Raw genomic sequence first — 16,601 nt, 5'->3', positions numbered from 1 at the left:
ACTAACAAACACTGAGCCCTAGGCTTACTGTCTACAAAGCTGGATTTTTTTTTTTTTTACTATCGTGGATATCTGATACTTTGGCATACCTTGATCTTCCTCTCTGGCCACTTTCACCCTGATGCTGAAACATTTCAGGATGAAGAGTTTAATGAATAACCTCTGCAAAGCAATATGCCAGTGTACTAATCTATTTGTTTATTCCTATCATTCAGACTTCGTATTGACTACTGCATACACTCTTAGAGCTGAGGGATATAAGGTAGCAGAAACAGAAGGGGAGAAGGCAACAGAACTTTAGAACTTGTGACTAAAGCCATTAAATAACATCTTCAATTCATAATGATACAGTTCTATGCTGTCCCAGGTTTCAACTTAAGACTGAAAGGCAGCAGGGTAAAGACAATGTTGAGTCATAGTCAAACTCAACAGTACTATCAGTTTCCCTATTTTCTGTCCTTAGTTTTATGTCTTAGACTTCACCTGTTGGGGCTGAGACCTTGAAAGTATACAGTCTATGTACTTGCTACACTTTTAATATTATATACAGATTCTAAAATATACCTTAGGTTTAATATGTTTTTTTGTTTTGTTTTAGGTGAGTGGTGGTGGGTGATCCAGAATGGTGTCAAATTTACTATGTAGACAACTCCAGCCTAGAATTGGCAGTGATCCTCCTGCCTCAACCTACTGAATTCTAGGATCATAGGCATGTGTCACTACACCTGCCTTAAAGTTATTATTTTTAGAGTTTATCTGACCTTTCTACTAAAATGGTCTGATATGGATCCTTACGTGGAGAAAGTGAAGCCTAGAGGTTTAGTCTTCTGGGATTAGTTATGCAGCATATGATTCTAAAATAAGGAAACCTGAATTTGAACCTGTATTTCTCAATTCTAGTTTTAAAAAAAAGTGGACTCCTCCCAATTCAGTGCCTTTGGATAAGTTACCTAATCTTTCTGAGGTTTAGCTTCCTTTTCTCTCCAATACTGATAAGAACGGTAATTACACCATAGATTTAGAATTAAGTGAGAATACAGCCACCCTTCTGTGTCTGAAGATCCCACATCTAATGATTCAATCTACCACAGATTGGGGCAGGATATATCTGTATTGCACATGTATGTACATTTTCCTGTGTTATTTCCAAAATAATGCAGTGTAACAGCTATTTGTGTAGCGTTTATTTCATATCCTGTATTAAAGGTAATCTAGAGGTTATTTAAAGAATGCAGGAGATACATGTAAATTAACCGTCTCTAAGTAATGGTTCCATTTATACCGTAAAAGTACCTTCCTGTAACAGAACCTTGAATATCCCCGTCTCCTAATTTCTCGCTCAGTATTTTTCCCATTGTGTGACGAAAAATGTTTCGCCGAGCGCACAAAATCATCGCCCAATGTGTGCACTTAACTCAGAAAGCCTAAACAAGAGCCTTCCGCGGGCCGTCAGAGCTGCGCCTGCGCGCCCCCCCCCCCCCCCCGCCCCATGCAGGACGCCTGCGAGTGAGCCCTCCTCCTCTCTCCCCCCCTCCTCCTCCTCTCTCCCCCCCACCCCTCTCTCTTCCCCTCTCTCCTCCTCTCTCCCCACTCCCTCCTCCTCCTCCCCTCCACTTCCTCCTCCTCTCTCCCCACTCCCTCCTCCTCTCTCCCCTCTCTCCCCACTTCCCTCCTCCTCTCTCCCCTCTCTCCTCCTCCTCCCCTCCACTTCCTCCTCCTCTCTCCCCCCTCCCTCCCCCCCTACTTCCTCCTCCTCCGCCGCCACCTCCCCTTCCCCCATCCTAAGGTATGCAGGACGCCTGCGCGTGAGCCCCACGTCCTCTAGGACTTACCCAGAAGGCAGCGCTTCACGCTCAGGTCAAAATGGCGGGCAGACCTGCTGGTAAGTGAACCTTCTCGGTTTGATTTTCCTACCGGCTTGCTCTCCTTTTGCTCTAACTAGTCAGTGTGAGCTCTGACGGCCCGCGGAAGGCTCTTGTTTAGGCTTTCTTATCTGAGTTAAGTCCACACATTGGGCTGATGATTTTGTGCGCTCGGTTGCAAGAAACACTTTTCGTCACACAGTGGGGAAAAATAGTGTGGCGTCCCAGCACAGCTCAAAGGACAGGTTTCGCTGAGCCAGGCCCGGGCAGCCTGCGGGTTGGAATGGGGACCTCTGCCCGAAGAAGCCCGCCGGGGCTGGACAGCGGGTTCGGCCTCCTCCCCTCGGCCTTAGGACGTCTTGGGGAAGTGAGGCGGTGAGAAGGTAGCGGAAGCCTGCCGCAGTGACCTGAGGGAGCACTTGGAGTCAGACGCTGTCCTCCGCGTTAGCTGCTTAAGTCCTACCGCTTCTGTTGTTTCACGCTGGTGACAGTGACCGGAGCAAATAGCGTTCTGACCCCACATTCAGCACCACGAGCTTCCGTCCAGTTAGAGGGAGATAAGATAGGTTTATGCTGAGGTATATCTGGAGCGTGAGCTGGAGCTGCAGAGCTAGAAGGACCTGTGTTTACTGTAGGCACTAGAATATTGAAAACATTCACTTCAAGTAGTATCCCTTACCCCCCCCCCCCTTTTAAAGCAAATCTTTGCCATTTGGCGGTATAAATTGGAATAGCGTTTCAAAACAATACTGGTACCTTTCTCACATCCCTAGAAATTGTGAAGGTCACCCACTTGTCAAAATTTTAAGGAACCTTACTAAATTTAATGTAGTCAGCGTAGGTGTTGGTGCTTAATACTAGAGACTTGATTTCAACAGAGTTCAGATTGGCTCCCTTCCATAAGGCTGCTTCCTTTCCTGCAACAGACTTTTAACCTAGCTAATGTGGAAAGGGTGAACAGAGTAGTGCCTGGCACATTATACTTATTAAATGAATATTAATCGTTGCATTGTGTACAGTTTAGCTCCTATGCGTTTGTTTGTAGTTTTTTTTTTTTTTTTTTACTCATTAAGTTTTATATTTAAATTTTTTGAGTCGGTGTCATGTAGCCCAAGCCAGCTTTGAATTCACTGGGTATTGAAGGATGACCTTGAACTTCTGATCGTTTTGGTTCCCTAAAAATGCTAGAATTGAAGGAATGCACCACCACACCCATTTTATGTGGTGCTGGAGATGGAACCCCCAGGGCTTTGTGGTGCATGTTAGGCAGGCATTGTACCAACTGAGTGATTAGTCCTTAACTGCTTTAATTTTCTCTTAGAAACTATTTTATACACGACTTTTAATTTCTGAGGTTGGACGAAGCCATGTAGTAATCTAAACCTAATCTTAGTAATCTTCCTAAGGAGTAGGAAGTCATAAGGAGCTAACTGAGAAGAGAACTTGCTTTTCTTCCTTGGTAAGAAACTAGCCCTAGACAAAATTTTAAAAGATAAGAGAGCTCAGTTGATAAAGTGCTTGCCTTGCAATGCATGGACTTGCCTGAATTCAATTTCCAGAGCCCGTTTTGTTGGTTGGTTGGTTGGTTTTGTAATAATGCCTTAGTTCCAGACCAGCCAGTTACATGGTGAGCCCTGCCTCAGTAGCCCTAGTCCATGCTTTTAATGTTAGTGCTGGAGAGGCGGAGAGATGATAGGTGGATCTCTGGGACTCAGGTAGCCTAGTATACTTGTCAAGTTCCAAGCCAGTGAAAGATGCCATCTCAAAAATAAAAAAAAAAAGATGATTAGGACCTAATGTTGTCCTCTGGCCCACACTTGTCCCTCTCCCACCCCTCATGTTTTAAAAAGAAAGATTAGGCTTGTTTCCTTTACATCTGTCTTGTCAACGTCAGGCACTCTCCTGCTTCCTTGACCTCTTCTAGGTTACTTACTCATCAGGCTCAGCTTTGTTCCCCAAAGGTTATAAGTTGTTTTTGTTTGTTTTGTTTTAAGGCTGAGCTATGTGTTCCCAGCCCTTATTTTAGTTTTTGTTTGTTTGTTTGTTTATACAAGGTCTATAATTCACAATCTTAACTGCCTTGGCTTCCTGAGTGCTGAGGTTACATGTGTGCTCTGTTACAATAAATTTTAACATGGAGTATTTCTCCATATTCTTGTTCAAATCCCTTGATGAACATTTAGCTGTTTGGGAGGAGAAAAATCTATTGATAATTAAATTATTAAGTGCTGTTATAAAAGTTTTTCCAGAAATTATATTTCAAAGATGAGATTATGAAAACTTTTATTTTGGAGACTAGGAGAAGCCTGTCACCTAACCTGAAATCTCATAGATTTACCCCCTTTGGAAAGAAAAACTAATTTCTGCAACTACAAATAGTAGAAATGCTCCAGGTCTCTTTCCTGTCCCTGATTCTTTCAGTTCTGATAGTAGCAGATGATGTCAGGGCAGAGGTCATTGGACTTTGAGTACCCAAAGTGTCAGGAAGTATACCTGTGGATGGGTATTAGGCACCTTCAGTATTGAGCTCATGGTTTTCTCACATGATGTCATAAGTGAAATAATTATCTATATTGTATACAAAGGGATATTTATTCTTAAATTTATGAGTTCTTTGGCTATTAATGCATTCGTCTGTAAGTGTAGCAACTAACAGTGTGGTAATTATAGTTGCAGCGTCAAGCAAGTGGCTGGATGGTTTTCGAAAATGGTATTATAATGCTGCAGGATTCAACAAACTGGGTAAGTATCTGTTTTCTGTGGTCCTCTTGTTCTTCCTGAATGCAGTGTGTGTTCTTTCTGAATTTTTAAGAATTCTTATAGTTCCAAAAAGATGTTTTATTTTGTTTTTGTGTGTATCAAATTTATTTTGAGTTCTTGATCTTTTGAAGAGAGGGCTAAAGTCCCAGATGTTTGCTTTCACATCTTTATGTGATTTGTGGGCTTTCTTAGAGCTTTCTAATTTTCTGTGAACTTTATTTTGTGGTCTAGAAGCTGAATGGAAACATCAGCAGATCTTAGGATTCCTTAGTATAATTTTTAAGTTCTTTATGACTTTAAAAAAGAATTTCTCGCCGGGCGGTGGTGGCGCACACCTTTAATCCCAGTACTCGGGAGGCAGAGCCAGGCGGATCTCTGTGAGTTTGAGGCCAGCCCAGCCTGGGCTACCAAGTGAGTTCCAGGAATGGCGCAAAGTTACACAGAGAAACCCTGTCTCGAAAAACCAAAAAAAAAAAAAGAGTAAATATTTTTTGAACTGATTTATATGAAATAGGAATTTTATTATAGTGGTTTTAAAAGGCCCACATATTCCTTCAAGAAATAACTCAGGTCTGAAATGCTTTTGGTTTCTGTCTTACATAGTGATTTGGTGCTTTATCAGTCAGATCTTGAATTATAAATCTTAAGATATTTTGCTCATTAGAAAGAGAAAATGTGAGTGGAGAAGATGGCTCAGTGAGCCACACAGGCCTGATAACCTTGAGTTCAGAACCAGCATAAAAGCTGAAACAGTAGCACAAGTAGCTGTAATCCCAGGTTGCCACTGTGGGAAGATGGGAGGCAGAGACAAGAATTTCTAGAAGCTGGTGGTCTAGCTCTTGCAAGTGGCACAGAAACTCTATCTCAAACAAGGTGGAAAGGCAAGAATTGACACCTTCAGTTTACCCTTTGACTTCTACGTATATGTGGAGGTACATGTATGTGCATGCACACACATACATGAAAAGCTCCTACCACGTATGGTGAGTTATGCCTTAATTTTAGCAGTGGAGAGACAGAGGCAAAAAGATGGTCATTTCAAGATTTCAAGGCAAATAGGAGTCTGAGACTGGGTTATTCTCGAGTTCAAGGCCAGCCAGGGCTACATAGTGATACCCTGTCTTAAAAACAAAAAAAAACAAAAAAAAATTTTTTTTTTTTTTTTTTTTTTTGAGATAGCTCTTTAATCTGTTTTTTCTGTTCCTATCACAGGGTTAATGCGAGATGATACAATATACGAGACTGAAGATGTGAAAGAAGCCATAAGAAGGCTTCCTGAGAATATTTATAATGACAGAATGTTTCGAATTAAGAGAGCTCTGGACCTGACCATGAGGCATCAGATCTTGCCTAAGGAGCAGTGGACAAAATATGAGGAGGTAGAACAGGTTTGCTTTTTCTAACTAACAGTGTTTTTCACTCAGCATGCAGTATTAGAAACAGGAGAAACACTCATTTGGGCAGTGCTTTAGTGTTCTCCAAGTCATGCTACAGAAGTAGCATTTCAACAGCAAGTGAGCTTAGCAGAAAACTATCAGCTCTATTTTAAAGAACAACATGGAGAGACTTTGAGCTGAAGTGACTTCTAAAATTACTATGCAGCTGGGCGGTGGTGGCGCACGCCTTTAATCCCAGCACTCGGGAGGCAGAGGCAGGTGGATCTCTGTGAGTTCAAGGCCAGCCTGGGCTACAGAGTGAATTTCAGGATAGGCTCCAAAGCTACACAGAGAAACCCTGTCTCCAAAAACAAATAAAATAAAATAAAATCACTAAGCTAGTCTGTAAAGCCTGGGCTAGAATCTAGGTTTTCTGCCTCGTGGGCCATTTTTTCTTCCCTCTACTCCAGTTCCTGCTCTAATCAAAAGAGTTTCAGTTTAGTTATATAAAGACCCTGAGTGATCTTCTAGTTCCTAGCCTGGACATCATCATTGAAACCTGGCAAACCTATAGACATTGTTTTTTCCTTGGTACTCCTTCTGACGTCCTCATTGCATGATCTTTGTGAGGTTTTACATTTAAAGAGCACAGAGTTCCTAGAAGTTCAGATTATATTTTCTTGTTACAAGGAAAAAGTTTGATTGTAATGAATTTGAGGTGTAAGACCTATTATTTTTCTTCTTCATTCTATAGGACAAATTCTACCTTGAACCCTATCTGAAAGAGGTTATTCGGGAAAGAAAAGAGAAAGAAGAATGGACAAAGAAGTGATCTTGTAGTTGAGATCTGTGGATGTGCCTGGTCTTAGCATGTTTTTATGAAGTTTCAACTTGAATCACAATTTAAGAATTATTTGCTCTGCAGAGGCCTCTCTTTAAATAAATGTCTATTGTAACCATTGTTGGAATGTTTGAATTTAATTCAGACTCTTAATCTGATACTTATTGTAATCACTTGCCTTTTTTTTTTGTTTTTCGAGACAGGGTTTCTCTGTGTAGCTTTGTGCCTTTCCTGGAACTCACTTGGTAGCCCAGGCTGGCCTCGAACTCACAGAGATCCGCCTGGCTCTGCCTCCCAAGTGCTGGGATTAAAGGCATGCGCCACCACCGCCTGGCTGTAATCACTTTCTGACACAATTTTTCCACACTTCTAAGGTGTTTAGTTGCTGCTTAATTGCTTGAAGATGAGAAAGGCTGCTTTAATCATCTCTTCATTGGCTAGATAATCAGCCAGGTTACTAAGAATATATCATTTTATACAAGCCGAATAGTCTGCTTTAGACTTTGTGGGCTAGTGAGACACTGGGAAGTCATAGCAAGGCCTAAACTGCAGGTTGAGATGAAGGAAGAGGCAACCATCACTGGACAGATAGGTCCAAAGTGACTTAGGAAAGGAGGAAATGTTTCCCAGGACATGAGACAGTCTTTCCCAACACGGCTCTATGCTTAGATTTATTTTGCATCCTGCCATCCCAATCTGGGCTCATATAACTTCTCTGTATGTACAGGTGCTCATGCTCCTTTGCTGATCAATATGTGGATTAGAAAATTAAAAAACAACACCCCTCCCCCCGAAAAAAAAAAAAAGCAGGTATTAGGACAATAGGGAAAAACACAAAGACAAATTATATTTCCTTTTAAATGTTCCTTTAAGAACTAGGTACATGAGCTGGGCGGTGGTGGTGCACGCCTTTAATCCCAGCACTCGGGAGGCAGAGCCAGGCAGATCTCTGAGTTCAAGGCCAGCCTGGGCTACCAAGTGAGTTCCAGGAAAGGCGCAAAGCTACACAGAGAAACCCTGTCTCGGAAAAAAAAAAAAAAAAAAAAAAACTAGGTACAGAGCTAGGCTAGTGTGCATGTCTAATCTTAGCACTCAGGAGGCAGGACAGCCAGGGCCACACAGACTTTCAAAAACACCAAAAAGCAAAACAACAGAAAAACCAACTAGGTAGTAAGCAGCAAAGAGTTTTCAGCTCATACACTAATTTACAAATACAAATGAGTCACTGCTGCTGTATTGTGTGAGGTTCTTTGGTGGAGGTAAGAGCTGGGACTGCTGTGGTCACTGCATGAGGAGGAATATCTGCTGTGGGAATCCACAGAGACCAGATGGAAGAATAGGGATGTTTTCTATTACATTTAAAGTTCACAAAACAATCAAAATGCACAGGTGCATTTGCATTCCTTTGACCCACCCCTCCCCCCAAAAAAACAAAACAAAACAAAAAAACACATACTGTCCTTTTTTTTTTTTTTTTTTTTTTTTTTTTTTTTTTTTTTCGGACAGGTTTTCTGTACTTTGCGCTTTCTGACTCACTTGTACCAGATGCCCAACTCACAGAATCCACCTGCTCCTCCCGAGTGCTGGGATTAAAGGCGTGCGCCACCACCGCCCGGCCCACATACTGTCCTTTTAAAAATAATCCTAAGAGATCTTAAAGCCATATAGTCTCAACATCGTAATGTACACTTGTAATAAAAATCCCATTACTTGGGAAACAGATGGCAGGATTTGAGTTCAAGATCAGCTGGGTTGTATAGTAAGACTTTGAAAAAACAATATCTTAAAAGTTGTGCTAAGCCGGGCGGTGGTGGCGCATGCCTTTAATCCCAGCACTCGGGAGGCAGAGCCAGGCGGATCTCTGTGAGTTCGAGGCCAGCCTGGGCTACCAATTGAGTTCCAGGAAAGGCGCAAAGCTACACAGAGAAACCCTGTCTCAAAAAAAAAAAAAAAAAAAAAGTTGTGCTAAAATATTAGCTAATTTATTATTTACTAAATTTTCAGAAAACTTTGATCCTCAATTATATTTTGAAACTTATTCTTAAAGTTCTCAACACTTCTCTAATGAATTAGAGCCTTCCTAAAATGTTTTTGCTTGTGCAACTTGAAGGTACAGTGCACTGGAGAAGATTTATCCATTTTGTACCCTCACCAAATCTTTCTGGATAACAACATCTTGCAGGTTTATGGAATTTACTGCTAAGCTATGTATTGATGCAATGAAATCTAACATGCTTTTATTTAGTTTGGGTATTTTATTACATCATTCACTTCTGACCATATTTCCTTTTATATGATTGCTCACTCTTTAAACACACCAGATGATTGTACATGGAACACTTAATAAAATTCATATGTGTTAAAATATAAGTGTTTTCACTTATTTGTCCTAATTTGTTTAAATTTTGGTTATATGGGTATTGGTAGAAAACACATAGCATGAGCCAGTGAGACAGTTTAGTAGGTAAAGGTTCTTGCCACCAAGTTTGACAATCTGAGTTCAGTCTCCAGAACCCATATGGTAGAAGGAAAGAACTGACTACTGTTCATGCTCATACATTCATACCTACATGCAAACACATAAGTGTAAAAATATAGAAATTCTGATCTTAAAAAAATCCCATATCTGTAAGGACATTTCCAGAGAAGTTGAACTGAGACCAGCTCTGAAATTGGGTGGCACCATCTATGGCCTAAGATCCAAGGATAAATAAAAAGGAAAAAAGGAAAGCAGCTGGGTGTTAGCATTCATCTACCCTTGCTTCTTGACTGTGGGAGCAATATGACCAACTTTGTTAAATTCCTGTCATATTGGGTTGATTATATGCCCTCAGACCAATGATTCTCTGTTGGGAGCCCTGCGGTCTACTTTTGGACCAGTATATGAGTGCTTGTCCAACAGGTCCAGATGAGGTAAAAGCCCTCAGGGACAGTCTTACTCGGCAAGGACCAGTGGACTTCAGGATACTGCAGGATACTGCTGGAACCACGCGGCCTGCATTCTCTCTTCTCTCTTGTGATATTGATGATTCTCTTGGTGGATTTAGTGTCATTTTGTCAATCTTGCATGGAACAGATGTGATCATTCCTGGAAACCCAATTTTTCTCCAATATTTTCCCCAAAATTCTTTGGGAGCTGATGCTTCTCAGGTTTCTTGTCTGGGGAAGCCAGCTGTCTGAAAGAGCCTGGGAGCTGTTCTGATTCAGAGCTGACAGGATCGGAGGCAGATCACCCCTATTTCTGTAAATATGTTTTGAATGATATTGTTCTTGAAAATGTGTGCCTATGTCAATTACCTTTTAGTTTTGTAAAGACTATGTACCCAACTCGATATTTGGCCAAGCCAGCAAAATGATAACTGTTGTTTTAGGTTTAAAGATGTTTTGATGTTAAAGTTGGGAAAAACACATTTGACATATTTGTTTTTGCTGGGGGTTAATGGAGGATGGAAAAAAACATGTTTGTTATTATGGAAAAGCATGCTTGTTTTTGATGTATAAATAAAGATGGCTGGAGCTAAAAAAAAAATATCCATAGCATTTTAGAATCAAACATCTGATGATGTACAGGAGTTAAATTTTGCTAAAAAAACTTGCTTGTCTCTGTTAGTAATTGATCATGAATAGCTGAGTCATTACTAAGTAGCTACATTTTAGCCTATATGCTAGAAAGTCTGTTGATTTGAGTGTTTTGTGACAATGTATTTAAAAATTCTGGATTCTTACTAAATCTACAGTTAAAAAAAAAAAGTATCATCTGAGCCAAAAGGGGTAGTAACTTCTTTTCAAAGAGTCAGCATGTAGTTTCTTTCCATTTAAATTTTGCTTTGCCACAAGCTGGAAACTCAGGTATGATGTCAGGGAATCAGCAAGGCTAACCTTTATAGTCATAGTTCTTCAGCTATGAAAAGAAGGGATTTAGAGGATGCAGCAGGGTTGACCTTTATAGTCATAGCTCTTCAGTTACAAAGTGAAGGGATTTGGCTTCAGAGTTATTACAACTCATTTCAGCACTTTTTGGGGGGACTTTGATTAGTCTTTGTACTTTATTATGAAAATGAACTAATAGTGATGAAACGCCAGCTTTCCAGACATTGCTTCTATATTGTCTCACTTTATCTTCTTTGTATTATCTTGCCATAGATCTTATTTTGCCCATGACATGGAGTAATAAATTAGACTTTAAAGGTTCATTTAACACACATACACTTGCACACACATGAACACTGACACAAATGTTCATTTTAAATCCATACATTGTGGCATGCAAGTGTAATTCCACGTAGTATTTGGGGAGCTAAGACAGAAAGATCTCCAGTTCAAGTCCAGACTGAGATGCTGGGTGAAACTAAACTACCAAAACCAAAGTTCATTTTGCCTTGTTTCAATGTATAATTTTGTGGAATTTGGGGAGAGAAAGTATATGTATTTATTTTCAAGACAAGGGGGAACCAAATATAGTGCATGATTTCTTATTATTAACATTTTGGGCTGAATAGCTCCTGGAGAATTATCTAGAACCTTTGGCTAGCAACATCTTTGCCATCTCTACACTAAATACTGTTGCCAACTTCCCCCTCAGTTGTTCAAGTAAGAGCACTTGATACTCTTGCAGAGGACTAGGGTCAGTTCCCAGTACCCAAATATTGGCTCATAACTACATACTTACCTGTAACTACAGTCCTAAGGACCTACTGCCTTCTTCAGACCTCCATGGACACCAAGCACATACATGGTACACATACATACATGCAGGCAATAACACTTATACACATAAAATAAATAAACATATGTTGGTTTTTTTTTTTAAGACAGTGTTTCATTGTGTAGTGCTGACTGTCCTGGAACTAGCTCTGTAGAACAGGCTGCACTCAAACTCACCGAGATCTACCTGCTCCTGCCTCATGAGTGCTGGTATTAAAGATGGGCACCGCCAACTGCCACCTAAAATAAATAAATCTTAAAAGTAAATATTTGTGTATATTGCCAAACGCTACTGGCGGGGGCAGAATTCCCCCCACTTTGAAAACCACCAATGTAGAGGATATAAGAATAAAAGCCAACATAGTAGAGACAAATATGTAATTAGATATATAAATGAATATGAACATAGCATGTAAATTATCTACAACAACTATGTACTTGGTGCAATAAAAACATGGAGAAGAGAAACTGACTCATTGGATTGGGGTCACTTAAAATCTGACATCTTATCTATTTCCAAAAGAGTGAAACTAGCCAAGAAGGAGGTAAGGGGCTTTTCAAGTAAAGTGATCAGAAAATGCTCCAAGGCACAGCAAGTTTTGAATTGATGGAGTGACAAATATCAGCTGGGGAGATGTGGGAGAAGGAACTTGGAAGTTATATTCTGTGTGGAAAGTCATGTTGAACAGATATTTAATGTTCAAATCTTTTTAAGTTTATAAAAATAACCTATTATCCTTCAAACAATTCTGCAAAGCCCCCTTTTTCTTTTTCTTTTTCCTTTTCTTTTTTCTCCCTTTTGGTTTTTCAAGATGGGATTTCTCTGTGTAAAAGTCCTGGCTGCCCTGGAACTTGCTTTGTAGATCAGGCTGGCCTTGAACTCACACAGATCTGCCTGCCTCTGCCTCCAGAGGCTCCATGCTTACTGCTTCAGTCTCTGTGAGCCCATATGAGCCCTGATTAGTTAATTTAGTGGACCATGTTCACCTGGTGTCCTCTGTCCTCTCTGACTCCTACAATCTTTTCTCCTCTTTTCCAAATGGTTCCCTGAGCTCCACGGGGAGGGATCCAATGGAGACCTCCAATTTAGACTCTCCACATAATGTCTGGCTGTGCTCTCTGTACCTACTCCCATCTGCTCCCAGAGAAAGTCTCTCTGATGATGACTGGACAAGGCACCAATCTATGAGTATAACAGAATATCATTAGGAATCACTTCATTTATTTTCTTTTTGCCACTCATGTTTGGTTCTGCCATATATCTATTCAGTCTCCAGTTCCTGGCCATCCAAGCAGTGTTGGGCATGAGATCCCTCTTGTGGAATGGCCCTCGATTAAACCAAGTTCTGTGGCACCATTTCCCCAGCACATATTACAGACAGGACAGACTGTATGTAGGTTGAGGGTTTTGTGGCTGGGTTGGTGTCCAGGTTTCTTTTTCTGTAGCCTGTAAAATGCCTTCCCATGCCAAAGAGACTAGAACATGGGAGTGAAGGTGCCATGCAGCACCAGCTCAATGAGTTGTCCTAGAAATGGGATCCTGCTGTCGGTTTTTAGACTGCGACCCTCTGTCCTTGAATCAGCTTGCATTGTTTGAGGATCTCCATGGAACGAACTCCCTCAACCAAAAACCTCAGCTGAATGCAACCAACCCAGTCTTGTCTGGCTACAAAAACAAAAAATGGCCAGTTCAGACTCTGTATCCTCCATTTCTAGGAGTCTTCACTAGGGTCACCCTCATAGAGTCCAGAAAGATTCCACTGCACTAGGTTTTCACGCTGCCTCCCAGATACCCTCCAGTTCCAATTACCTGTCCCTCCATCTCTCACCCACCTGATCACCCCACAACTATCCTCACCCACCCCCAGTCCATTCATAAACTTCATTCTATTTCCCCTTCCAGGGAGATTCATGCATTCTCTCAGAGCCCTCTTCTTTACCTAACCCCTCTGGGTATATGAATTGTAGCTTGATTATCATTTACTTAACAGTTATATCCACTTATAAGTGAATACATTTCATATTTATTTTCCTAGGTCTGGGTTTCCTCACTTAGGATGATTTTTTTTTTCTAGTTGCATCCATTTGTCTGCAAACTTCATGATGTCATTTTTTTAACAGCTGAGTAATACTCCATTGTGTAAGTGTACTACTTTTTCTTCATCTATTCTTTGGTTAAGGGCTTGGCTCCTATCTTGGTTCCCTTGTGCCCCCCACCCCCTGCCTTTTCTCTCTTGTTCCTCACTCATCTAATGGCCCTGTTTAGTATGCTGACCATGTTCAGTCTGGACCCTTGTAGATGCCTCTGACTGTATTCTCCCTCATATCTAAAATAAACCTTCTCAACCATACTTTGGAGCAGTCATGTCCTTATTTTTTCATTCAAAAATAAAAGAAACTAGGCTTGGAATGCTTAAAAAATGTGTAACAAGGCCCTACAAATTGTGTCAAATTGAGGGTATGTTTCTCAAATTTACAACATTTTATGCTTGTCTATAAATTCAGATGTTTCTACTCAGTCTTTACCCAGGGCAGCCTGTGGTGGTAGGCAAACCTGCTGAAAAAAAAATGATTGAGAGGAATTAATGAAGGTGAAGGTGATTTACTTTGTTTGTTTGTTTGTTTTTTGAGACAGGGTTTCTCAGTGTAGTTTTGGTGCCTATCCTGGCTCTCGCTCTGTAGACCAGGCTGGCCTCAAACTCACAGAGATCCGCCTGGCTCTGCCTCCCGAGTGCTAGAATTAAAGGCTTGTGCCACCACCACCCATCATGATTTACTCTTATATTCCACTCAATGCAATTCCTGCTTTCCACTGTCATTTATAGCTTGATAGCCCATTATTTAGGGATAGATGATACTTCGCAAAGTAGTTAAAAAAATTTTTTTGACAAGAAAGACACACATTCAGGTGTTCAGAATTTAAAATTATATGTGCTGGATATTTGTAAGTCTTCTCCTAAGAGCTAGCTATGAAAATATATATAATATTTATTAAAGTTTTGTTGTTGTTACTTGTAACACAAATCTTAAACAGTCTTATTAAATAAAAAAACAAGAAACAAAAAAAAACAAAAAAAAAAAAAAAAAAAAACCGGTGCCAGCTATTGGGGTAAATTCTGAAAGATCAGAGAAGCAGAACAAGCCACAGCTAACCTCACCTCACCAACTCTCAGCCTATCCTGTTTCCTCAAACTGGAAGCCTCTGAGTCCTCACCTGAATGGATCTCAGCTGAACTGCTGCTAAAAGATAAAAGCTTAAAAGGCCTCTAGTTCCTAGTCCTTATGCCTTATATACCTTTCTGCTTCCTGCCATCACTTTCTGGGATTAAAGGCATGTGTCTTTCTCAAGCAAGACATGAGATCTCAAGTGCTGGGATTAAAGATGTGTGTCACTATGCCTGGCTATTTCCAGTGTGGTCTTGAACTCACAGAGATGGATTTCTGCCTCTGGAATGCTAGGATTAAAGGCATGTGCTACCACTGCCTAACCTCTATGTTTAATATAGTGGCTGTTCTGTTCTCTGACCCCTAGATAAGTTTATTGTGGTACACAATATATCAATGACATTTCCCCTTTCTTTTTTTAAAATAAAAATATTATAACTAATATAAGAAAAAGTATATACAATAAGTACATACAGTCAAGAATTACATTAATGATGTCTAGTCTATTAACATTTGACAAATTCAGACAAAAATTTTCATTACTTATCCTATTGAAAACAAGTTCCTTTTTAAAAGTAGATTCAATAATCTACCTTTTTAATCTTATTATATCCATATTCTCTCTTTTTTCTTTTCTGAGTAGATTCAAAAATCTACTCCTTTCTATATCTTCTTTTTTTTAAACAAGAACCCTGTATCTAATCTCCTTTGTTTAGCTTTTTTTTTGACCATTAACAATTCACAACTTATAACCAACCATCATAAACAACAATATCCATAACTCATTAAATAACTCAAAACACCCACCCTACCTCCTGGGAATGTGGGCATTGTGTTCTTAAATTTGGGGTTAATTGTCAAGTCCAGGGAGAATTAACGGTATCATTTGTTGTCCAGTCTCTGCATAATGAAAAATGGCATAGTCATGGCTCCCTGCAGAAATTTTTCTTTTTCTTTTTTTTTTTCCTCTGTGGTTTGGAGCAATCACAAATGTTTGTCTCTCGGGACCACATTCTTCCCTAGAAGAGAAAATCTTCACAGTAATTTCTCCCCACCATTTGCCTCACCAAAATTCTCCAAACTGACCTTTGTCGATGCTTTCTTGTAACACGTTGGTCCTGGCACGTGTTCTCTGAACAAGGAGCCATAAACCTTTCATCCCTAGTAACAGCGTTGCAGCAGCCATCAACACGATGAGAAGCAGTCAGCAACGTGGAGCAGCAGCTGCTGCCTCCATGGTTCCGCTGCCACCATTTGTGGACGGGTCCGGCCCTGGCCACAGCTTCTCCTCAGCAAGCCTCCCAGGCTGGCCTCGAACTTGGGATCTTCCTGACTGCATTCTTCAGCAAATCCTACCAGAGTGCACCACAACCGGCAGAGGGCAGTTCAGGCCTGAGTTGGGAACTACAAGGCCACAGGCAAGTGGCTTTTTTGCAAATTCAGATCCCACAAGTTGGGTGCCAAATGTAACACAAATCTTAAATGGTCTTGCAGCAACTTTGAAATCTTCAAAAGGATGATGGGATCCCACAATGATGATTCCACATGGACTATGAGAAAGCCATTAAGCTGATTAACACCACCCACAGATCGGCTTTGGATTACTAACTACTCAGGACAATTTTGAGATGGCTAGCTAAGATGATTCAGATTCAGACTACTCAAGCAAGGACTTGAGACAAACCCTGCATTTTTCATCATGAAGAGACTGGACAACAAATGATACTGCTAACTCTCCCAGGACTTGTCAATTAACCCCAAAATTTTCTTTTCAGGATCCTCTAAAGATGTCTTTGACCCCAAAAAGCAGGAAGTAATTTTAAGAAAACGATGCCCCCATTCCCAAGAGGTGGGGCAGGTAGTTTTTGGTCTTTGGATGGGTTTTGGATTTGG

The 16,601-nt window shown here is 40.6% G+C and overlaps 1 protein-coding gene across 1 annotated transcript; it reads left to right on the top strand.

The window, feature by feature from the left end:
- The first annotated feature begins 1,765 nt into the window (after nucleotides 1-1,765).
- Nucleotides 1,766-6,960, top strand: LOC114709796 (cytochrome b-c1 complex subunit 7). Its single transcript, XM_028893767.2, has 4 exons — nucleotides 1,766-1,882; nucleotides 4,533-4,604; nucleotides 5,835-6,001; nucleotides 6,753-6,960. The coding sequence occupies exons 1-4, from the start codon at nucleotides 1,864-1,866 to the stop codon at nucleotides 6,828-6,830; spliced, it is 336 nt and encodes a 111-aa protein (XP_028749600.1). The 5' UTR covers nucleotides 1,766-1,863; the 3' UTR covers nucleotides 6,831-6,960.
- The last annotated feature ends 9,641 nt before the right edge of the window (nucleotides 6,961-16,601 follow it).

The sequence above is a fragment of the Peromyscus leucopus genome, chromosome 20 (assembly GCF_004664715.2).
Source record: "Peromyscus leucopus breed LL Stock chromosome 20, UCI_PerLeu_2.1, whole genome shotgun sequence".
In the NCBI taxonomy this organism is placed as follows: Eukaryota; Metazoa; Chordata; class Mammalia; order Rodentia; family Cricetidae; genus Peromyscus; species Peromyscus leucopus.
The sequence above is the reverse complement of the archived record's forward strand: the minus strand, read 5'-3'. Positions and strand labels throughout refer to the sequence as shown.

Excerpts from the sequence above, each read along its gene's own strand:
- LOC114709796 (XM_028893767.2), top strand. Across the intron at positions 4,605-5,834 it reads TGCAGGATTCAACAAACTGG|GGTTAATGCGAGATGATACA; the intron begins GTAAGTATCTGT and ends TTCCTATCACAG. Across the intron at positions 6,002-6,752 it reads AGTGGACAAAATATGAGGAG|GACAAATTCTACCTTGAACC; the intron begins GTAGAACAGGTT and ends TTCATTCTATAG.